Source organism: Malaclemys terrapin, chromosome 8 (assembly GCF_027887155.1).
Source record: "Malaclemys terrapin pileata isolate rMalTer1 chromosome 8, rMalTer1.hap1, whole genome shotgun sequence".
Taxonomy (NCBI): Eukaryota; Metazoa; Chordata; order Testudines; family Emydidae; genus Malaclemys; species Malaclemys terrapin.
Window position 1 is genome coordinate 89,783,390 of NC_071512.1, and position 25,279 is coordinate 89,808,668.

Consider the following 25,279-nt stretch of genomic DNA (forward strand, 5'->3'; position numbering starts at 1 on the left):
ACTCAATTGTGTAAGATCATGCTGCTCGCTAAGACCTGGAGGCTCAAGACCCCTAATACTGTTATACAGGTATGAGTGTTTCACAGTTAATTATGTAATTTACTTATATAATAATATCACTGTATCATTCTCCATGGCCCTGGGTGCAGGATGTACACGAAATCTAACATCATATTAAAATAAACTTTCCATAATAAAAAAAAATAGCACAAACAGCCCCGCTGCCAATCCTAAAGTAGTAAATAACATCATTACAATCCATAGTTAAGTAAATGCTTGATCAACAGGACATGCTCTGCTCTGCTGTGTAAACAGTGGTAAACTCAGGCTCTGGCAGATCCCCAAAGAGAGTGAGTTCCATTGTAGGGAACCTCTATTAAAGTTGCACCGTCTCCAGTCCTCAAAAGTGTGCATGTACAGACTGTCAGAAAATTCACCTTAGCTGATCCGAATTGTCATGGTGGATGTGGAGAGAGGCAGTGTTTAAAGTAGCTGGGTCCTAACCACATCACAATTTAGATAATAGAACCAAACCTCCTGAAGTGCACTAAGAACCATATGAGAAGCCAGTGCAGTTCATGATTTGTAATGATTAATGTGCTGCTACATTCTCCTCTAGCTAAGTCTGTGAGTGAGCTCCATGATGGGTAGGACCAAATAGAAATCATCGCAATAGTCCATCCTGGAGGTAGCAAGGGATGGATAACTACTATAAGGTCCACAATATCAAATAAAGGCCGTCATCTCCTAGATCACTACTGATGACAAAAATGTTACAAGCAAGCAAGCAAGCATTTACTACCTTGTACTCTAAGAACAGCCAGTAGTTCAAAAGGCACCGTAAAAGAGCACACCTCTTGATAAAAGTGTTATAATTTTCCCCTAGCAATTCATCAAATTGCTTCCCCTATCAAACTACATTCTTTCCCCCTCCTTCCCCCGGATTGAGCTGCAGCCTGCTCACCGTCACATAGTTCCCAGACTCAGCAAGGTATTGGGGAAGCAAGGAAACCGCATCATCTTTTCTGATACAAAATAAGTTACATACTGATGCCACCACAGCACAAAGGATCTGATCCAAAGTCCACTGATATCAACAGAAATATTTCCACTGACTTCCGTGAGATTTGGATTGGGCCAATACATCTTACATGGGGCTGTCCATAAATTATGTAACATCAATTCTGCATGTTTCTTTCACTGTTACAAGGGGCAGATGGGTTTTGAAAATCACCAAAAAATGTGTTAGTTGATTTATGGAGAACACCCAATCTCAACTAGTGGCTTCACATACACATTACACAAGAAAGGGTAACAGACTAGAACCCTACAGGACCATATGTGAAAGGGCTGTTGGAGTGAACAGGCTTAAAACTCAACCATTTTGAGACTAAATTTCCAAGGACTGATAAAACAAGGAAAGACTTGATTTATTCCTGGATGGTGATGACCCACTGCCGTGCAATGTACAACTTTAGTTGCTGTTTCCATTGCCCAGTGTTCTGTATTTACCCCCACCCCTTTTTGGGTGGGTGGGTGGGGGCTAACTTCTAACATTCTTACAATGATTAAAGAGGAATTATATCTTTGTATAAATAGAATCAAGAAATGGTTATCTTGTTTATTTTTTTAAGCCAAAAGATGGCCCTGTGAAGTAGTTTGTAATGTTGCTTAAAACAGGGAGATGGTTTGAGTTTCATAATTATTGGTCAAAAGCTCAAACTATTCAAAGCATTTAACAGATGTAACAAAGAAAAAAATATACTTTTGTAATTTCATTATGTATCGGTTTAGGTCACTAATATAATATTAGAAGTGATTTTTCAATATTGGTCAATGATTTCTATACTGCTTCCAATCTCTTCATATTTCCAAATGTTAAAAAGCTCATAGCAAGAAATATAAATATTAACTAAATAAGCCAAATGAGACAAAAATGAATGATTAATTTACAGTAAAAATCCTGTCCGAATGTTTGTACGAAGTATAATGCAAATTAATTAAACAAGGAAAAAAGATTATACTTTATAAATCTAACTCTGTAATGTTTTCTGTCAAAGAAATTACTGTAGACAAAAGACAGGAACACCAAATACTATCTTTTAAAATGAAAAAAAGATATTTACTTATCCATATACAACAGATCAGTTTCATATATTATTCTGACTGTTCTATAAGCTTGTCAAAAAGATTATATATATATATATAGATATAGATATAATAAAAACACCCTTATTGCACAATGTAACACTAATTTCCATCAGGACAGCGTCCAGAAAAAAAATGGAATGTTTGGGCATGCTTTTAGACACCATCAGTCCTTCTCTGATAATCTTAAAACAACAGAGAAAAAGAAAGCACTGAGCATTTTCATGTAAATTGTAGTAAATAAATATGCTGGAGATTTATTGCTTGCATAGAAAGCCACCTTTCAGCAAGGTACAGTTAATGCAAATAACTTAATATCCCTTTAAAGTCAGTTACCATGGATACATTTTACTCAATAGAAATCATGAACTGTGAACTTGCATAATATATTGCAATCGTTAAACTAGGATAAACAAAAATACTTATCTATGCCAAGAATCCAAATATTTGCTTCAAATACAGTATCAAAGACAGCTGTGAGGACATGCAGAATTTCAAGTATCTTCTACTCTCTAATGTTTTTTCTAAATTATATTCAATATAAAAATAGAAAAAAAACAATAAGGCAATCCAGCTCCTATTATTAGGAAATCAATAGAAGCTGATTTAAATGGAAGCATGGTCAGACAACATGTTTAAAAATATATATTCAAAACTACATTTCTCAAAATGAAATTCTCTTTTCTCTCCTTTTCATGCCTTGCCTTCCATTAGAATCATTCAAATAATTTCCATCTACAACCAGATTCTCTTACTCAATAGTGTACTCAATCTTGATCACCAAATTCTCTCATCAAATCGCTGCATGAAAATGTAAGCCTTTCAAGTCCGTAGATGAAAGATACAGATGACTTTTTGTACAGCTATGTTAAGGAATATTTTGATTTATAATACTACTTCTTTTAATGGACAGACATGCCTTTCATTTAGACACTGTATACTGGTCATAATAATGCTACTTTTATTTCCCGAGCAAAGCATTCAACTCGAGGCATTTCTCTCTTTGGCTGTAACATAACAACTTTGAAACACCATTGATTTTGGTGCAAATCAGACCACCAGAAAAGCCTGCATTCCCTTAATCCACCCTCCCGCTGCCACAATCTCCCTGTGTGCCACATTCCCACACCCCTCTGTTTCACGGATTCCATCAATAGTACTCACCCATTCCCTCATGACAGGGCCTATTGTCTTATGGTCTTCAGCTACCTGTTATTTTCTATACATACCCCAATTAACTGTGCTGAATTTGAGCAAAGCATAAGATGGAATTCACCTAGTAACCTGGAAACAGGACAAGGGTTGCAGCGTATCTCTCTGGCTGCAACTGCAGCCTATGTTTTAATGGGAGCCAATCCACTATACTGGGACATCTCATTTGTTCTCTTACACAGAAAACTCTTCTATGGCATAAAGGTGGTGCAAAGGCAACCTTATATAGTCCCAAAGTGAAGTATAAATGACCTTTTGCCAATGATCTCCACCTCAGGTGAATTTCACCTTATAACATTTCATAATGTAGATTTCCCACTTCTCGTATAGTTTTAGCTACAACCTTCAAATAAGTCATTTACATAGGGAAATAATATTTATTTCCAGGTCTTATTAGCAGGGTATATAAATACTTTCTGCCATAGCAAAGAGCAGAGGACAACTAGACAACTGTATGTACAACTAGAATTTTCTCACTGTTTTACAAGAGTCAGTGCAGCATTCACAAAGCCAGAAATGTCTTATCCACATCATTCTGTTTACAAAGCAATTAATTAATGGCAAAAACACAGTGTGGGAATAAAATTATACCTATCAACCTCAAAAAAAGTATTGTTTAATTGTTTTGAACTATTGAAGCTATTTAGTTATTAAGAACACAAGCTACACTGTGAATCTTCTAAATAGAATCACCATCCTAGAAACTAGAAATTTGCCTGTAAAGCATAATTCATTATAGAAATAAATACATACATACATAGTGATAACTGGCCAAGTTTATGAAGGCTCTACACTCAACTTAGTGGTATTTGTCTGTCTGTGATGCAATAACTTTTGAATGCTGCATCCAATCAATTCCAAAATTCCAGGGGAAAGTTCTAAGCGTCGATAGCCAGAACTCTATTGATTGTAATGAAAATCAGAAAACCAAAAAGGGAAAAATGAGAGACATATGAAGCCCCCGCCAGCCACAGCCTCAAGCATTTCTGTAATAAGACTGGAAATGAGGTGTTCAGACTGGAAATGAAGAATACATTTTTAACAGTGAGAGTAATCAATCATTGGAACAATTTGCCAAGGGTCATGGTGGATTCTCCATCACTGACAATTTTAAAAATCAATATTAGATGTTTTTCTAAAAGACATGCTTTAGGAATTATTTTGGGGGACTTCTGTGACCTGTGTTATACAGGAGGTCAAACTAGATGATCGTAATGGTCCCTTCTAGCCTTGGAATCTATGAATTATCTACAGATAAAAGAACTTCCCTATTGTACTCATTGCCTCCCAGCATAACAATGCTCCTAACTAATTTCTGCTCATCTTCCCAATAGAGTTTAACATGTTGATACCCCAAATTACTTATTTCCTGGGCAGAAAGAAGAATAATGGTGGGGCAGGGGGAGGAGGAAGGGAGAATTGGGGTTTGCACACAACCATTGGCATGGGGGTAGAATGGAGGACACTGGTATGAGACATACAGAACCCCTGATGGGGGGAGATGGGGAAGAGGGCTGACAGAGACACTAGCACAAGGGTGAAGTGGACATGGGGGTGAAATGGAAATGGAAAGAAAAAAATGGGAGGCAGACAGAGCTCTTGCCATCAGGGTGGGGAGGAATGGGAAAAATGAGGGTTCACATTGAACCCCTGCCATGGAGGGAATTAGTGACACTGGTATGGGGGGCGCACAGAATCCGAGGTGGGGGGAATATTGGAAGACCTTGGTATAGATGTAGGGGGAAATGGGAGGCATGGTGTGGAAAGGGGAGGAATACGATTGCACACAGCGCTCCTGTAAGGGAGGGGGATAGGGGACCTTCAAATAGAGAAAGGGAAGCCACAGAGCCCCATACAGTAGGGGGGAATGGGGCACACAGATCCCTGGTGAAGAGGAGGTTGGAGGACTCTGGTATGGGAGGATGGGGGAAATGGGGAACATAGGGGAAAACAGGGGAAGATTGAGGGAACCTGGTATGGGAGAAGAGGGGCACACAGAGATCCTGGCATAGGAAGAAAGTGGAAATAGGGGTGCACACAATGTACTGGTATGTCAGGGAGAATGGGGCACACAAGCAACTGTGGTGGGCGGATATTGTGGGGTTGCAGGGAATCCCTGAAAAAGAGGGGATGGCAGGGCAGTACACAGGGAGTCAGTGGGGGGTGGGGAGAAGAGAATGTGTGTGTACTCCTTACATCCCTCCATTCCCATCCAGAAGCTCCCTGTATACAATAAGCCCTGGTGTATGTGATAAGATCAGCCTATACAAGCTATGAAATACGTGATTCCCTAGCATTAATAGTGACAGCACACAATCTGTACCCAATCCTGCTGAAACTGAAGTCAATGGCAAAACTCTCATTGACTTCAATGGAAGTAGGACTGGGCCAGAGATATAGACTACCATTGATAGTATAAGTTCTGTTGGAGGAAGCTGATCCTGCATTCTTGAACACTCAAAACAACTACTGACCATCAGTAGCTGGAAAGGATAAAAATGACAAATATTTGTGTAGCATATTTACAAGGAGTTGCTGATTGTTGCAGGAGTTTCCTGCCTGTTGCATTTTATTTTAGTCCTTTGTACAAGAGGTTGACTTCTGCAAAATTGGTCTAGTGTACAAGAATAAATGTTGCCTTCCAGGTCATGCAAATCCTCAATGGCTGCACATGTACTTTGCTGGACAGGGCCCATATTTTAATGCCTTCTCAGTAACAGCATAACATCTTGTTTCTTTTACCAAAGTTATATGATTTCTAGAAGAGTGGAAATAGTTTATACAGAAAAATTACTCCTAACTATTGTTAAAAATCTCCTATCAACTTCAGAAAAATGTTACCTTCCTTTAGAAAACACAAGGGACAAATTCTGCGCTCAGATACCTACCCACTGAAAGCAATGAGAGCTGTAATCAGACAAACGAAGGCAAATGTTCCCCTTAAGATCTCTAATGTTCAAAAGATATTTTGATATGTGCATTTCTTTTTAAAAGTGCTGCCTATAAGGTAAATTAAGTAACATATAATGGGACACTAGCAAGGTCTGATAAATACTGATTTTCAACAAATTACTAAACAGATAGCTATCTTATGAATAAAGTATTGTTGCCTAAGCTAAGATCACGAGTGTTTTGCCCTAACTTTCGCATCCTTCATTTGCCAATTTTGTTTAGGTTTTAGATTTTAAAATGATCCATATTGAATTATACACATTAATTTGTTTTACCTGTCTCCATCCTCCTCCATATGTGATTTGCTCACCACTTGCATGCACAACTTGCATGCACAACAACTTCTTGTCTAACATATTCCATAAATATATAGTTTCTTTACACAACAGAAAAAAATAACTTACATAAAAACAACTTATGTAAACATAACTCAACCAGATTGCACCATTATCAGTGGAAATATTTTACATTGTTTGTGAACTTCAGGACAGAACTTAGTTAAAAAATACATTAAGTCTCACTTACTTTGGTAGAGTTTTCAAATGATTTTCTCTTAACTCCAAGATACGCAATTTGACAAGTCTAGAAATACCAATATAAAACAGTATGATTAATACATTTAAGTGAGAAAATACTTCTGAAACCAATAAGAATTACTGGAGAACTGTTTATTCCAGTCCAAAAAGATTTAGCCACGTATTTGCATTACATTATTTTTATGTACCTGGCCAGTCTCTGCTGAAAAGTACTACCATGTGTCATTTGCTAGAAATTATTCTAAATCAATTTTTGATGATTATTCAAACAGGAAAAATATGGTGAAACTTATTTTACCACAAATATTTCCAGTTCTGTAATAGTAACCAACTTCAGCTCAAGTTGCATCAAGCTTTGATTACTGGCAATAGGTTTTGGTCTGGAAAATCATGAATACCCATGTAAAAGGATTAAAATTGTTTAAAATATTTAGAGCACTTACACAGATGCATGGCATTTTGAATGACTGTTCACAAGTTTACACAAATTTCTGTAGAGGTCATAATTTCTTTTTGCATTTTTGGGCCTTGATCCTACAACTGACTGCACACAGGCAGACTGCTACCCCAACACAGATCCCCACTGACATCTATGGGATTGAAGCACAAGCCTACAGTTCACCATGAACATAAGTGCTCCATTGAATTAGGGTCTCTATACTGCAGTAATTAACATCTTCAAAACATTGTACAAATATTAAATAATGAATACTCACAACACCCTTTGAGGTAGAACAGCAACTTCACAAATGGGAAAACAGAGACAAAACAGGGACACACAAAATGGGGGTTGAGGATCCAGGATTAGAACTCAAAAGTTTTTGGCTTTAAGGGCCTGTTCCAGTGCTCAGCCATGGTGACCATCAAATGCCATCCATTGACTTCAATGACTTCAAATCATGCCGCTATTCCTGGGTTCTTTTATCTTAGACCATTGTTAACCCCAGTGGTGAAGGGTATAGGAGTCAAGGGATCTCTACTTCTGACCCAAAGTCCTACAATTTCAGCTGTTGTTAACTGTTGCAATAATTAGGCCTGCAAATAAAGCCTAATTATAAGCTCAACTGTAAAAAGTGAGAGAAAGTTCATAAGATGCCATGGTAACCTATTACAATAAATGCAGATGGGGAAAGGTGCAAAAAAGAGGCAAAGACTGAATACGTTCAAACAAAAAGGTCTACTGATATTATAATTCAAGGACTGTCTTAAAATCATGCCTGGTAGACAAAGAACAATGTGAGACCTGAAATCAATTAACCAAAAGTATTGTGTCCGAAATTAGTTCTAATTGGTGGATAAAAGATTGAGAGAATGGGTTATTCCACCCAACACTCCCTTTTGAGGTTCTTAAAAAAAAAAAGAGAGACTTTTGGGGGGGAATACAGATAAATGGATGGAGGCTACTCACGATAATGGCTGACATAGTCTCCACACCCTCTTCCACCAATGTGTCCTTTCCATTCCCTACCTTATTTCTTTTCTTTTCTCTCTCTCTCTCCTTTTTCCTTCTGTCTAGTACAAATCTGACTTAGCTGACCAGGACTGTATATTTTTCAACACTACTGTAAGTCTGTGGCCAGAAAGAGGCAGCAAAATGCAATTCTCTAAACAACGGATGCTGGTACAAGTTTGCCAGCTCTTGGAGTGGTTGATAAGACCACATGCTGGGCCTATGTTTCTCCAGAAGTAAGTTGCAAGTGAGTGTCAACACGAGAGACACAAACTGCATTTTCTATCTGAGCTGTTATTTTCTTTCCCCTTTTGTGTTTGTCTTGTTTTGTCTTCTAGGAAACAGGACTGGAACAACAACAACTCCAGTCCATCTTAGCTAACGTCTTCTCTTTTCCACTGAAAAGTTAATTATTATTACCATCTTTAATACTATCTAAGAGACTGTCAAACAAGGGGGTTTTTCCTTCTAAAAACTCTTCAGCTAAAGAGAAAGGGAACAAGGGATATTGTTAAAATTAAAGCCTTATTTAAAACTTTACATTCAAGTGCTTTAATTGTCTGTCTTCTTTTCTGTATCCTTAATAAAAGGTTAAAAAAATAATGGTGTATTTGCCAAGGTACTATGTGGGCTGAAGTCTCTATATACCAAACCACAAACTGTGTTTAAAACTGTAATGTTGGACAGTTTCAGGGTCATGTTAACACCTTTGACTCTTTGAGCCCATATGCTAAATTGAAACAGAATTCTCTTAAGTGTTTTGGGAGCATGCAAAATTTGTACCAAGCATTGTCTTCCCATGATTGACTGATTCCACTCTGCTCAGGCCTGAACTTAGTAAAGGATTCTGTTAAACTGGGTTAACCCACATAATTCTTTTGCAAGTTTGCCACTCCTAAGTAGTGAGGCCAGCCAAAAGCCATGACACTGAAATCTTTAGTTTACACCACACTATCCTTTCTGTATATGCCAGGGAAAGATATTTCAGAAAATTTTAGAGGGTTTTTGAGTGATTTTGTTGATATTATGTTTTATACCCCTCTACCTCTAAAGTCAGGCTCTCTAGGTACCATGAGTCTAACTGTACAGATCTCTGAGGGAAGGAAAACAATCAAAGTGCATGATAAATGCAATATGTACTATATATTGAGGGGATATCCTGGTGTTAAACTGCAGAAGCATGTCATTTATTTATTTTCCACTGATCTTTGACCACATTGCCTGCCCTCCACACAAAACCATCTCCCTTGAGATTTACTCAAATATTTCAAATAGGGTTACCATATTTAAAAAAATAAAAAAGAGGACACTCCACAGGTCCTGGCCCCATCCCTTTCCCACCCCCGGCCCCGCTCCAACTCCGCCCCTTCCCCAAAGTCCCCGCCCTAACCCCCCCTCCTCCCTCCCAGCCACGCAAAAAGGGCTGCCCAATCGTTACCGGCTTCACGGTTTGCCGGGCAGCCCCCAGACCCTGCCCCCCAGCCGGCGCTTCCCCAGCACAGCTGGAGCCCGGGAGGGGAAGCGCCCAGCCGGAGGTGCAGAGTCTGGAGGCTGCCCGGCAAACCGTGAAGCCGGTAGTGCTCGGGCTTCGGGCAGCCCCCATGCCTCCGGACCCTGTGCCCCCGGCCGGGCACTTCCCCTCCCGGGCTCTGGCTGCTGTGCTGAGTCAGGGGAGGAGCACAGCAGCCACGGGAGGGGAAGTGCCCGGCCGGCGGTATTTTTCCCGGACATGTTCGGCTTTTTGGCAATTCCCCCCGGACGGGGGTTTGATTACCAAAAGCCGGACATGTCTGGGAAAAACCGGACGTATGGTAACCCTATTTCAAACCCCAGAGCAAGCTAAAACAGCCAACATTTTTCTTCCTGTTTCTGTTTAAGCGGGAATTTTTTCTCAAATTACTCCTGTCCAAAGCCCAGGACTAGTAAGATTCAGTTCTGGGTCAGTGTTTTGAAGTACAAAAAATGTAGCAACTTAAAATTCAATACCTCATTATCCTGCAGGGCTAGAAAAAGGTTTAATACCATTGGAAAGAGAAATTCCCAGATTACCAATGGGACCCAGCATTTACTTCCTAAGATAGCAGACTTTGAAGTCATGACTTTTTTATATATAGAAAAACTATTTTAAGTTATTATCAGAGCTTTTATGGCTCCCTCTGAGCCCTGTACAATCAGACTCATGGTAACTAAGGCAACCAGCTTTATACGCAGAAGGTTACAAGAAATACTCCCAATACACTTTTTTTAAAAATAAATCTAAAAGTATTCCTAAAATAGTTTTTTCTGAAACATATTTTGCAGCTTACAAAAAACATGAAAGATTTTGTCAACATTCATTTGAGATCATCTGCATAAGTAACCTGTGGCTTAACCACTCATGAATAGTATGATCATCCCAAACCCAAATTGATAAAACCTTTATACCACACCACCATGTATGACAATTTCTATATTGGGGTGGGCAAACTATGGCCCAAGGGCTGCATCTGGCCCTCCAGATGTTTTCATCCACCCTCGAGCTCCCGGCTCCTATGCGTAGGAACCGCGGCCAATGGGAGCTGCAGGAAAGGCGCCTCCACGTAGGAGCCGGATGGGGGACATGCTGCTGCTTCTGGGAGCTGCTTGAGGTAAGCACCACCCGGAGCCTGCACCCCTGACCTCCCCTTGCGTCCCAACCCCCCGCCCCAGCCCTGAGCCCCCTCCTGCCCTCGAACCCCCTCAGTCCCAGTTCGGAGCACCCTCCTGCACCCCCAACCCCTCATCCCCAACCCCACCCAGAGCCCGCACCCCAAGCAGGAGCCCTCACCTCCTCCCGCACCTTAATCCCCAATTTCATGAGCACTCATGGCCCGCCATACAATTTCCACACCCAGATGTGGCCCTCAGGCCAAAAAGTTTTCCCACCCCTGTTCTATAGCTCAACACATAAGGTAAGTGTACTTTACATATTTACTGTACGTACACAATGTATGGTAAGACAGGGTAAAATCCTGCAATCCTTACTCAAGCAAAACTTCCCTTGATATGATAGACGTTCTATTTAAATCTGGACTTCAGGATTGGGCCTACAATTGGTTACACTGAGGTGGAAATCCAAACAGAGATGCTGGCAATATCTTGAAATTAGCCTGTCTCTTTCAGCAGTCATTGGAGTGGCTACACTGCACACGCAGAGAGCAGAACAGAAAAAAGTGAAATAACAAACAGTGATGATTTGTTCAGTCCAAACACCATTCAAATTATTGTGTGGTCAATCATAGCTAGTACTGTCTGCCATCTACCACAAAGCATTCAAGAATTGCGCAGACATTGCCAGGTCAATGATCTAGCCAACTTCAAGGCAGTTTCCAAGGGCAACATGTGCAATATTGCATTTCCAACATCCTTATTGCCAACACTCAAACTGTATTTGCTACCCTGTTTCTGCAGACTCAGCTTTTTTTTAAGTATCACCTGCTCCAACTTCTCTTATTTCTAGGTTTTTTTCCCCCCTGCTCCTGGGTTTTCTGTTTTTCTATTTTCTCAGCTTTGTCTTCTTACTACTCTGTTCATTTCTTCTCTCTCTCTATCAATCAGTCTACATTCCCTTTTTCCTCTTTCTTCTCTGGCTCTCACTTTCACATCTCTACTTTGGCTCACTCTGCCACACACATTTAATTTTTCTCTTTCTTCCTGACCAGCAGCCCTTGGATTCCTCACCAGAGGAAGCAACCAGAAATAGACACTACCAGAACAGATCTTACTTTGTTCCTTCTGTCCTTTTGACCAAAAAGTAGCAGTCACTTTTGGTCAAGAACAAGCAAAGAGAAGCACAAACACTGGCCACTGAGAAGCTGGATCAAAGTATTGCAGTAAAACAAGCTGGCACACAGTAGCTAGTTCTGGAGGTCATCACTCTAACTGCTTTAATTCTACTGTCCTCTAGCTTGGCACTACTCCTCTTCCCACATCCATCTCTTCCTAACTCACTTAACAGCTCCCCACTACTCAAGATCTCTTCCCCAACCACCCAGCTGAAACCAGTTCCACTCCTACCTCCTATCATTCATCAAAACTGGATTGCAGGGACTAACAATCATATATTTTTTGTTTTTCATGCACACTGCTTCTAAATGATCTTTTAAAACTAAATCAATTGCTTCTGAAGTGGTGATGTGGTTTAACAATTAACTTACCTTCCAAAGTTAGCTGGAAGAAACTCCAGAAAGGCATCATTTAGGTAGAGCTGGGTCAAGTTTAGAAGCTGTGTGAAACCATCTGGCAGCCTAAAAAGGAGTTAAAGATTTAGTCCTTGAATCTGAGTTGCTATAGAAACAATGCAAATATAAATCTCTAAGGAGAAGCATGATAAGTTCTCCACCTTCACACCCCTTAGCTACACAGCTTATGTAAAAGAAGAATTTATTGAGTAACTTGTTACAGATGGCATTTTTGCTTGTTATTAAAACAAATAGCACACAACTTTTCCCTGTTACTGTCACAGGATTAAATTTATGTGCCTAACACATTAAAGTGGCTTCATCCTTCTCTCTTGTCCTATTTTAAGCTTTTTTATCAGAGGATTTTTTTTTTTTTACTGAAATGTCAAGCATATGCTGAGTGCTTCACTTTTCATAACTTCTTGAATGAGGCTCTATTTCTCTATGATATAGCATGTCTTTTGATGATAAAGGTAGTAATGTAATTGAATATACATTAGGGCTGTCAAGCGATTAAAAAAATTAATTGCATGATTAATCGCACTGTTAAAAACAATAGAATACAATTTATTTTAAATATTTTTGAATGTTTACTACATTTTCAAATATATTAATTTCAATTACAACACAGAATACAAAGTGTACAGTGCTCACTTTATATTTATTTTTTATTACAAATATTTGCACTGTAAAAAAACCAAAAAAAAAATGTATTTTTCAATTCACCTCATACAAGTACTGTAGTGCAATCTCTTTGTCATGAAAGTTGAACTTAAAAATGTAGAATTATGTACAAAAAACCTGCCTTGAAAAATAAAACAATGTAAAGTTTTAGAGCCTACAAGTTCACTCAGTCCTCCTCCTTCGTCAGCCAATCACTCAGACAAACAAGATTGGGTACAATTTGCAGGAAATAATGCTGCCTGCTTCTTGTTTACAATGTCACCTGAAAATGAGAACAGGTGTTCACATGGCACTGTTGTAGATGGCATTGCAAGATATTTTTGCAGTATCCACAGAGGTGGGCTCAGAGTTCACAGTCTTGCCACTTGCAATATTGCTCTGCCAAAGCCAAGGTCATCTCAAGCTTGCTGGGTAAGCACGTAAAGATTCATATGTCCCTTCATGCTTCAACCACCATTCCAGCCATGCTTCCATGCTGATGACGGGTTCTGCTTGATAACGATCCAAAGCAGTGCGGACGGATGCATGTTCATTTTCATCATCATGAGTCAGATGCCACCAGCAGAAGGTTCATTTTCCTTTTTGGTGGTTTGGGTCCTGTAGTTTCTGTATCAGGGTGTTGCTCTTTTAAGACTTCTAAAAGCATGCTCCACGTCACGTCCCTCTCAGATGTTGGAAGGCACTTCAGATTCTTAAACCTTGCGTGAGTGCTGTAGCTATTTTAAGAAATCTCACTTCGGTACCTTCTTTGCGTTTTGTCAAATCTGCTGTGAAAGTGTTCTTAAAACGAACGTGTGCTGGGTCATCATCCGAGAGTGCTATAACATGAAATATATGCAGAATGCGGGTAAAACAGAGCAGGAGACACACATTTCTCCTCCCACAGAGTACAGTCACAAATTTAATTGTCGCATTTTTTTTAACACGCATCATCAGCATGGAAGCATGTCCTCTGGAATGGTGGCCAAAGCATGAAGGGGCAATATGAATGTTTAGCCTATCTGACACGTAAATATGTTGCAACACCGGCCACAAAAGGGCCATGCGAACGCCTGTTCTCACTTTCAAGAAGTGGTGTGATCCTGTTGCTGCTGAGAACTTTGGGCTCATTACTGAGCTGAGTCATGCTTAGAGGAGGGAAACGAAGGTGTCTCAGAGCCAAATCTCCCAACCCTGGCCCTCTGCACAACTTAGAGCAGCCACTGGGCTGCTGGGTAGAACAGTCTCCTAGGGTAAGTCTACACTGCAATAAAATTCCTGGAGCAGCAAGTCTCAGAGCCCAGGTCAATTGACATAGGTTTAAGCTCCTGGGGCTCAGGCTGAAGGTCTAAAAACTGCAGTGTAGACATATCCCTAGAGACTTTCCAATTGGCTCCCCACCCACAAGCATCCCCCTGGCATCAGATGAAGGCAAGAGAGACTGGCACAAAATAAACTATGCTTGCCCGGGACTACCCCTGTTGGGGGAATGGGCATCCACTCCTATATGGCAGCTTTAAAGCTACAACACGTTGCAGAATGCATAACATTTTCAACCTGGTGGCATGCAAACCCAGTCACTGTTTGGGCAGAATGGAGTTATCTAGGTATATTGGCTAGGCAACCCAAGGAAATTCCACACAACAGTACATTATTTAGATAATATTGAAGTGGGAAAATTAAGCACTTAGCCACTGACTTTAACAGGATTACAAAAACCGAGACCATTAAATAGAAGGTCTTATACCTCAAAATAACGAAAAAGATGCTACAGATGCCAAGCCAAACACGGTCACATCAAAGAGCTCAAATATTACATTATCTCTTACAATTTTTTATTATCACACTATAATCTGGCAATTATTAAATGAACACTAGCATTCATTTTAAAACAATCTACCACACCATATATTCTGTAAGAACTAGGGGCCCGATTGGACGAACCCTTATTCACGTGACAGTCCTTACGTAAGTCAGGGTTTGCAAGATTAGGCACTTATTTTTCAAAATGTGATCATTTAATTTATAACCAGTTTTAGGTTTCAGATTAATACAGGAATGAATTTTGAGTCCTGGGCCAAATAACTCAATTAACACAAGATTTCATCTTTTCTTTACATCAGTGTTTCATTTTGAGTGTCTTCATAATACGCTATAGGGCAAATCAGAATATATAGATCAGTAACTCAGTAAGCGCCATTGCATTTTCTGTCAAAGGTTAATAACCTGAAAGCTACATTTACAGACTTTAAAATCCACAATCATTAAAAGAACATATATGTATATTTAAAATGGCAATGTAATTTTAGAACAAAACTTTGGACAATAAAATCTACTACAGGAAACCACACAAATATACCATAAAACAAGAAATTACATTTAATGAGCACCTGAAACAAATGCTCTTACCAACATTTCAGCCATCTCTTTTTTTCTAGCTTGCACAGGACCTATACAATAATCTTAGACCCTGATTCTGCAGTTGTGCTTGTGCATAAAACCCATTAATTTGAATGTCACATGTTATTAAAGAGCTCTCTGCTTATCTGTTGCATCTATTGCATACTAATTAGTAACTCATTACCAAAGCTGGTGTTTTAAAATGTTTAAATGTCCATTTTGAGTGTGTGTGTGTGTGTGTTCGAAAATGACTTTTCTCTTTACACATGCTTCCAGCAGTTAGTGACACCAAGCATCAAAACTAGTACGATATTGCATTCTGCGTTGTTTGGTATGTTTGTTTATGTTATCAATTTTTACAGGGGAAAAGTAGAAAATCTTAAACTCAAAACTTGGGTCTTGACCCTCCCAAAGACCTATGAACATACTTACCTGTAAATCTTTGCAGGTTTGGGACCTTGGAAGAATAATAACAGAAGGTTACTTACTGTAACTGGAGGTTCTTTGAGATGTGTGGTCCCTATCTGGATTCCAAACGTGGGTGTACATGCGTGCCATGTGCCGGAACTGTTCATAGTAGTGTCCGCTGACCCGCACATGCGTCGACATCCGAGGCTTTAAGAGGTCATGAGGGTCAACGCCACTCCAGTTCCCTCTTACCAGGCAGTAGCAAAGCCCAGAGCAGAGGGGATGGAGAGCGGGATTGGAATCCAGACAGGGACCACATATCTCAAAGAACCTCCAGTTACTGTAAGTAATCTCTTCTTCTTCTTCATGTGATGGTCCCTATGTGGATTCCAAACACGGGAGAGTACCGAGCAGTACTCAGTGTGGAGGCGGGTGCAAGGGCTCTCCAGAAGTCACAGTCAGAAGGATGGTAAAGCAAACAGCCGCATCCGCCACCGCGGCAGGGTGAGGCATAATGAGTGGTAAAGGTTTGGACGGAGGACCAAGTGGCTGCCTGGCACCTGTCCTGCCATGGGACGTCTGCAAGGAAAGCTGACGTGGCAGCATGAGCCCACATGGAGTGGGCTATGACTCCTTGCAGGGGGCAGAGGGGGGGAGCCAGAGGGAGCATAACAGTCCGCAATGCAGCTGGAGAGCCGGTGGGAGAGACGTTGCGATGAGAAAGAGCGCAGCCTCGAAAGCAGTCAGCGATGGCGAGGAAGAGACTAGGGGAGGCGCAGAAGTCACTGGTGTGCTGGAGATAGAAGGCTAGTGCTCAGCAGACATTGAGGGAGTGCAGCATGCACTCCTTAAAGGAGGCATGCGGCTTAGATTAGAAGGTGGGTAAGTGTACACACTGGTTGAGGTGGAATGGGGAGACCATTTTTGGAAGGAATTTGGGATGAAGGGGTAGGGAGACCTTGTCACGGTGGAAGATGGTGAAGGGCAGTCCCACCATCGTGGCTACCAGTTCACTGATGTGCTGTCTGGAGGTGATGGTGACCATTGCCTGATCCCACCAGATCTTGCGCAGGACCTGGGGAAGCAGGAGAATGGGGGGGAAAGGCATAACAGAGCACATTGGTCCAGGGAATGAGAAAGGCATCTCCCTGCGAGCTGGAACTGAGGGCGGTAGAAGAGCGGAAAGTTTGTGGTTGGTTGCTGTGGCAAAGAGGTCCCATCGAGGCATGCCCCACTGGTGAAAGATGGAGCAGATCATGGATTTCCCACTCATGATTGGCATGGAAGAAGTGACTGAGCTCGTCCACTAGAAAGTTGCTCATGCCAGGAAGGTGTACAGCATGGAGGGTGATGCTGTGCCGGAGGCACCAATTCCAAAGGTGAACGCCCTCCACACAGAGGGAGGGGGACCAGGCCCCGCCCTGCTTGTTGACATAGACGACCGCCGCCATGTTGCTGGACAACACCTGGACATGGCAGGAACAGAGGAGTGGCAGAAAGGCCCAGGAGGCAAAACGAATGGCACTTAGTTCCAGGATGCTGATGTGCATCCTTGCCTCTCGGGGTGCCCAGAGGCCCTCGGCCATGCAACTGTCCAAGTGGGCTCCCCAGCCTGCTAGCGAGGCATCAGTGGTGACAGTAGAGAGAGGCATAGGAAGTGAGAACGGAATGCCTGTGAGGACCGTGGACGGGTTGCACCACTAGGACAGGGAGGGCAGGACAGAGGGGTGGGGGATGAGTGAGCTTGGTGAGCGCGTCCCTTTGCAGGTCATAGGTTGAGCATAGCTACAGTTGGAGGCAACGCATATGCAAGCGAGCAAACGGAGTGATTGCAGTACAGGCAGTCATATGGCCTAAGAGGGAGAAGCACTGGCAAACGCGCGTGCATGATCGGTGGTGTAGTTGTGCAATAAGAGCAGTAAGGGCAGCAAAGCAGTGTGAGGAGACTGGTAGGAAGCGCAGGGATGGGGTCAGAAAGACGACCTGCACCACCTGTAGGTAGGGGCGGAGGTATAGAGGCCCAGCAACCAGAGGGTGACCCAAGAGTCCCTCCGTTCTCTTAAGGATTCATCAGTTTTGTTACTGAAGAGTTTTTGGTTATTGAAAGGGAGGTCCTCAAGTGTGGTTTGGACCTCCTTCAGGAAACCACTGGACTTCAGCCAGAAGTCACAGTGGAACACCCAGTCCAGAAGCCACGGAGTGGGAGGCAGTGTCAGCAGCATCGACCGCGGCTTGAAGGACTACCTTGGCCACTAATTTGCGCTCGTCTAAGAGGTGTTGAAAAAAAACGGTTACCCACTTTTTCATAACTGGTGTTCTTTGAGATGTGCTGCTCATGTCCATTCCATTCTAGCTGTGCGTGTGCCCATGTGCGCAGTCATTGGAGATTTTTGACTTAGTAGTATCCATAGAGTTGGCTATGGTGCCCTCTGGAGTGCCGCACTCAAGCGGCGGTACATCAGGCGCCGCCAGCCCTACGCCCTCTCAGATCCTTCTTACCGACAACTCCGACAGAGGGGCAGGAGGGCATATAATGGAATGGACATGAGCAACACATCTTGAAGAACAACAGTTATAAAAAGGTGGGTAACTGTTTTTTCTTCTTCAAGTGCTTGCTCATGTCAATTCCATTCTAGGGTGACTCAAAAGCAGTATCCACAGAGGTGGGCTCAGAGTTCACAGTCTTGCTGCTTGCAATATTGCTCTGCCAAAGCCAAGGTCATCTCAAGCTTGCTGGGTAAGCACGTAATGAGATGAAAACGTGTGGATGGATGACCAGGTAGCAGGCCGACAGATTTATTGGATCGACACCTGCGCCAGGAAGGCTGCCGATTATGCCAACACCCTAGTAGAGTGAGCTGTCAGGAGCACTGGCAGAGGCACCTTTGCCAGCTCATAAGCAACAAACAACTGTATTGACTTACGGAATGACTTTATTCTGTCTATGTAGAAGGCCAGCGCCTGCTTGACGTTCAAGGTATGCAGCCTCATTCTTCATCTGACACATGAGGCTTGAGACAGAAGACTAGTAAGTATATGTCCTGACCAGTATGAAATTGGGAAATGATCTTGTGAAGAAATGCCGGGTGCAAGCGCAACTGGACCGTATCCTTATAGAAGACTATAAGACGGTTCCCAGGTGAGCGCCCTGATCTCGGACACCTTGCAGGCCGCAGTTATAGTGACCAATAAAGAAACCTTCCAGGAGAGAAGCAGGAGGGAGCAGGAAGCCAAGGATTCGAAGGGAGGATGCATGAGCCTTGACAGCACAAGATTCGGTCCCAAGGGGGGAACGGGTCCCGGACGTGTGAGTAGAGGCACTCCAGACCTTTCAAGAACTGCTCCACCATATGATGGGCGAAGACCGACCTGCTTTGAAATGGAGGGTGGAACGCTGAAATGGCTGCCAGGTGGACTTTGACCAAAGAGAGGGATGGACAGGCTTAACGTGCAGCAAATAGTCCAAGATATCCTGCAACGGGGCCACTTCAGCCCAAATGTGTCAATCTGAGGCCCAACACATGAATTGTTTCCATTTCACCAAGTAGGTTGCCCTGGTGGAGGGTTTCCTGCTGCCCAGCAAAACCGTTGGACACCAGCAGAACTCGCCTGTTTGTCCAAACTTAGCCATGCAGTAGCCAAGCTGTCAAGTGCAGCGCCACCATGGATGCAGCAAATTGCCATGGCTCTGGGACAGCAAACCCAGCTGAAGAGGCAGCTGCAGCGGGGCTGCTGCCGAAAGATTTAGCAGTATGATGAATCAGTGCTGGCGATGCCATGCTAGGGCTATCAGTATGTAGGACAAAGCAAACGTCTTCACCTTTACCAGGACCCTATGGATTAATGGAAGGCGTACAGCAGCACTCCTGACCACAGGATCAAGAAAGCGTCTGACAGGGAGCCCTTGTCCCTTCCCTCCGAGAACAGAATGCATGGCATTTTCTGTTCCACCTGGACACGAAGGGGTCCACCTGGGGAGTCCCCCACCTGTTAAAGATTAGGCTGACCACCTCCAGATGGAGCGACCATTCGTGACGAGACAAGAAGGTCCTGCTGAGGCGATTTGCCAAGACGTTCTTGCTTCCAGGTAGGTGGGCAGCTACCAGATGAATGGCATGCCACTCGTACAAGTCCCGAAGGCTAAGCGCCTCCCGACAAGGGCCGAAGACCTGGCACCGCCCTGCCTGTTGATGTAATACATCGTGGCGATATTGTCCGTCAGGACCTGAACCACCTTGCCTTTCAGGTGGGGGCAACAAAGCCTGGCAGGCCAGGCAAACCGCTCTGAGCTCTCTGATGTTGATATGAAGGGCTAGATCATGTCAAAACCAATGACCCTGTATGCTGAGCTTGCCCAAGTGGGCTCCCCAAGCCCAGATCTGACACATCTGAGACCAGGATCAGTGACGGGGTCACAAAGTTAACTCCCTGCAGCACTGACTCAGGATTCAGTCACCAGTCCAGGGATGAAAGGATGTGGTTCGGCACCATGACCACTCGGTCCAGGGCGTGCCTGCTGGGGATATAGACCGAGGCCATCCATGCTTACAGAGGCCGTAGATGAAGTCGAGCATGGCTGACCAGGTACGTGCAAGCAGCCATGTGGCCCAGCAGTCACACGCAGGTGTAGGCCGTGGTGAGCCGGTGGTTCTTTACATGGGAGATCAGGTCCGACATGGCCTGAAATCACGCATTCAGAAGAAAGTCCCTGGCCTGCGTGGAGTCGAGAATCGCTCTGATAAACTCTATGCACTGGACTGGCGTTAACATGGACTTTTGCATGTTTATCAACAGACTCAGATTGCAGCAGGTGGAACACACCAGATCAGGCTCCTTTGCACTTTCTTTGGAGATCTGCCCTTGATGAGCCAGTCGTCGAGATACGGGAAAATTTGGACCCTGTCTCAGATAAACCACTGCTGGTGCCACGCATTTTGTGAACACCCTGGGTACTGAAGACAGGCCAAAAGGCAGTGCCATGAACTGGAAATGGGAATGGTGTCTGGCCACTATAAAACGGAGGATATACCTGTGCCCTGGGAATATGGAGACATGAAAATAAATGTCCTTTAAGTCGAGAGCAGCGTACCAGTCTCCTGGATCCAGGGAGGGGATGATGGAGGCCAGGGAAACCATGCGGAACTTCAACTTCTTGAGAGACTTGTTGAGGTGACACAGGTCCAGGATGGGTCTTAGTCCCCCTTTTATCTTCAGGATTAGGAAGAAATGGGAGTAGAATCCTCGGCCTTCCATGTCCTAAGGGCTCCTTCACAGCCCTCAGGCGCAGGAGCTTTTCGACCTCCTGAAAGAGGAGTTGCTCATGAGAACAGTCCCTGAGGAGGGATGGGGGTGGGTGAGAGGGAGGGGCAGCTGTAAATTGCAGGGTATAGCCCCAAGATATTATATCCAGGACCCAATGGTCCAAGGTTACCCGCAACCAAGCCAAATGGTAGGAGCAGAGACAGTCGAGGAAAGAACACAGAGGATCTGGGTAACTGACTGGGGCGTCGCTCTCGAGCGCACCCTCAAGACAAGCACTTCTGGCCCCTAAGTGCTTGGCGAGACCTGGTTGCGCAGGCGAGTAAGAGGAAGAAGGGCGGCAATGACTGAAACTAGTATCCCTTCTTCTTGCAGAGCACTGACAAGGCTGCCAGGGCTTTGGCGGTGGGGGTGCCAAACTCATGGGCCAGACCCTGCGGGAGAGATTCCTGGAACTTGCACAGAGCATCCCAGAGATTAAAAATATATCTGTCCAACGGGGTCTGATGATTCGCCACCCAAAACTGTAAGCTGGACATTGAATAAATTTTTCTCCCAAAGAGATCGAGTCTTTTGGCCTCTTTGTTCTTGGGAATTGAGGAGGTGTGACCCTGTTTGTCTTTTTCATTGGCCACAGACACAACCAGCGAGCCTTGGGCTGGGTGGGTATAGAGGTATTCAAAGTACTTCTTTTCAGCCCTTTTGGAGATGGGAGGGATGGAAGAAGGGGTTTGCCATAGGCCCTTGGCAATTTTAAGAACTCTTTCATGTACGGGTAGGGCAACCCGGGTAGGCACAGAGGCGGAGAGGACATTAAAGAATGTATCCTCCTGCTCCATCATCTCCTGCACCTCCAGGCCAAAATCCTCAGCCACGTGCCAAAGTAGAGCCTCATGTTCCTTGAAGTCGTCCAGCGCGCTAGCCCTCGAAGGCCCAACAACCACTTTGTCCATTGATGATGAGGAAGATTGGACTGCTGGAGGGCATCCCTGGTGTTCTACCACCTCCAGAGACGGAGACTTAGGAGTGGACACAGACTCCTTCGCCCGACCTCTGAACAGGTCCCCAGCACCAAGCCCGGTGCCATCATTGCCGCCGAACGATGCTCCGAAGCGGCAACCAAAGAGCGCTGCGAAGGGGGCATCGTCATCACCAGTACTCCCCATGTGCTCCAATAAGGCCACTGTGCTGGCATGACCGTGCTACCACTGCAGTGCTGCAGACAATGGCCCAGGCTCTAGTGCCCAATCTCGCCAATGGGACCTGGGCAATGGGCTGAAATGGCCCTTCCAGTGACCAGGGAGGGGCCATCGACGCCTGCGTCTGCTTGCTAGTCATGGCTACTGGTGACCTACGACCAGAGATGGGTGATGGTTGTCGGTACCAGGGAGATCGGTACCAGTGCTGGGGGGACCGGAGCCGAGATGGGGAACGCTCCCACTGTGCTGGCGATCAGGACCAACGTTGAGAGGACAATCAACAGGAGGATGACCAGTGCCGGGAATAATATGGGGAATGACGTTCTCGTGCAGGTGAGTAGTGCCAAGGGGATCTTGACACTGGTCTGGGTGACCGAGGTCGAGTGTTGGACCTGTCCTGGGATCCACAACATGATGGGGAGGATTGTTGCCTCTTCTCCAGTGACTTGTGGTGCTCCCCTGCCCCTTTAGGGATCTTAGTGTCTGGCTTGCCCTCTTGGGGAGCCTGAGCTGAGTCCTGTGGCACCCGAGTCGTTAGCGGTGGAGGCGGAGACCTCTGCGCTCTCTGCACCTTGGAAGACAACGGTGCCAAGGGTGTGGGTCCCATACCGCTCCCAGGAGTTAGTGGCAGACCTTTGAGGGGGCTGGGAGCCCCAACTGGGGGGGCACGGACATGTGGCTCTGGAGTGGCCTAGCAGTTTGGCCCAGGTCCCTTGCTCGACTACCCTTGGGCCTTTTTGCTTGGCGCCAGGAAGCGTTTCTTTGACTTTTTCCTCCGCACTGGTGATGCCGGTAGCAACCAGCTGCCAGCAGTGTGCTGCGCACAGAGGCCGAGGTGCTTAGTGCAACCTGGCAGGCCGGCTTGCAAGCTGGACAAAGTGCAGACTCCATCAGGAGAGCCCTCAAACAGATATCCAATTCCCTCTAGATTCGGGGCCGAAAGTTTTTATAGATCTAGCACCGATCTTTGACGTGTGACTCCCCGAAGCACTTAAAACAGTTGCTATGGGTAGGGGGTCACTAACAGGCATAGGCCTATTGCAGTCTGAGCAGGGCTTAAACCCAGGAGACCGAGGCATGCCCCTCCTAGGGCGAAGTCCCTGCTGCAACCCTAACTGCTAACTAACAATTACACTTAACAACTACTTAACTAATACTATAAACAAACTATTTACAAAGGCTTCAAAGCATAAAGTTGGTTGAGATAAAAATTGCTAGCCCTTGCCAAGCAGGGAAAGGCGTTCCAACTAATCACCATGGGCGGTAAGAAGGAACTGAAAGGCCGTAGGGCCAGCAGTGCCTGATATACTGCTGCACGAGCATGGCACTCCAGAGGGTGCCACAGCTGACCCTATGGATACAGCTAAGGCAAAAATCTCAGACAACTGCGCAAGTGGGCATGTGCACACCTAGAATGGAATCAACATGAGCAAACGCTCAAAGAAGTGCTGCTGCTTATCGGGTGGTAGGAAGGCTTGAAAATCTACAAGATTGGTATAGGAAAGAAAGTCATATTTTGCCAGGATGGCCTGGTAACTGGCACTGCAGAAATGCAGGCCCACAGAGCAGTAGACCTTATACCCAATAAGGCCAAGCTTCTTTGCCACCTGGTCCGAGGAGGTGGAGCGAAGATGTTGCTGGTGGGCACATTCCATGGTCGCCTGGATCACCAAGGAATTTGGTGGTGGTCTACATGGTTGGCTGGCACACAGTATCTGCTCTTGGATTGTTTTGGGGTCAGGGCACAGGAGTCCAGAGTGTGCCAAACCGCTTGTGCTAGTTCAAGGATGGCATCGTGTACGGGCAAGGCAGTAAGGGAAGTTCCAGGGGGCTAAAGAATTTCCAGGAGCTGATCGTGGGGTTCCTGTACGTCTTCCACAGGGAGGTTGAGGACAGCTGCCATGTGGCGGAGAAGGTCCTCATACTGGATGTGGTAATCCGGAGGTGAGAGAGGAGGAGGAATGGGCATGTCATCTGGTGAGAAGAAGCACCAGTGGGGACTGAGGGAGCCAATGGTGCTGGTGGCACAGAGGGCACTGGAAGAGCAGAAGCGTCGTGTGGATCCTCATAGACAGAGGGATCAATGGGAGGTGGACACGGGTAGTGCTGCAGCCATGACGAGAGTCCGCAGAGGCAGTATAGGTCCCAGACAGACCAGTAGGGCCGAGCATACAGGTCACCGGGCATCAGTGGTCCCTGTGGGTAGGCGAGCCATGGATTGGCTGCTGGGTCATAGGAGGGCAGAGAGGGCTGGCTGCAGGGGTCCAAGCTGTAGGAGCGAGCCAGGAAGAAGGCTGGGTCCTGTTCAGAAGACCAGTCTGACTCTGAAGATGGATCTGGCTGAGACAGACCCATCAGTGCAGGGTGGGATGACGCAGGGCAGTCCATGAGCAGGAGAGGTGTTTCATAGCCAGAGACAGAGGACTGAGATTAACCAGTGGTCCGGAATGCGGAGGAGAGCCAGCGAGCGGCTGCAGCAGTTCAGCCATCGGTGTCGGGGGGACAAACGTCCCGGTGTGCGCGCGAGACCAGATGGGCAGGCCGGATGGTCCTTGCAGTGTGGACAGTGCCAGAGGTGATGGTGTTGAGATGGAAACCATGGCTTAGGATGGTGCCAACGGAGCACGATGCTTTGATTTATGCTCCGAACACGAAACCCAACCTGGTGCAGCGTGGGGAGGTAACGCTGTATTTAGCAGCAGTCCCTGTCGGGGAGCCGCCCTTGTTCCAGTGGGTGTGCTTCTTATGCACACAATGGGATTTGGGCAGAGGTGGTGGTACCGCTGGCGCTGGATGGGAAGGACTGAGGGAAGTGCCTGCTGCCGGTGGGTGCGCTGACAGATCCACCAGTTC

General features: G+C 44.9%; 1 protein-coding gene across 3 annotated transcripts in view; it reads right to left on the reverse strand.

Moving 5' to 3' along the window:
* LRRC7 (leucine rich repeat containing 7) overlaps positions 1–25,279 on the reverse strand; it is a 344,062-nt gene that overhangs the window by 174,974 nt on the left and 143,809 nt on the right. For 2 of the 3 annotated variants that reach the window (XM_054037099.1, XM_054037101.1), the window contains exons 6-7: positions 12,474–12,563; positions 6,838–6,894 (exon numbers count right to left, since the gene is read on the reverse strand). In XM_054037099.1, the coding sequence (XP_053893074.1) occupies positions 6,838–6,894; positions 12,474–12,563 (147 nt within the window). Of the gene's footprint in view, positions 1–2,635; positions 2,673–6,837; positions 6,895–12,473; positions 12,564–25,279 lie in introns of those variants that run through there. The other variant, XM_054037100.1, reaches the window with a different exon arrangement.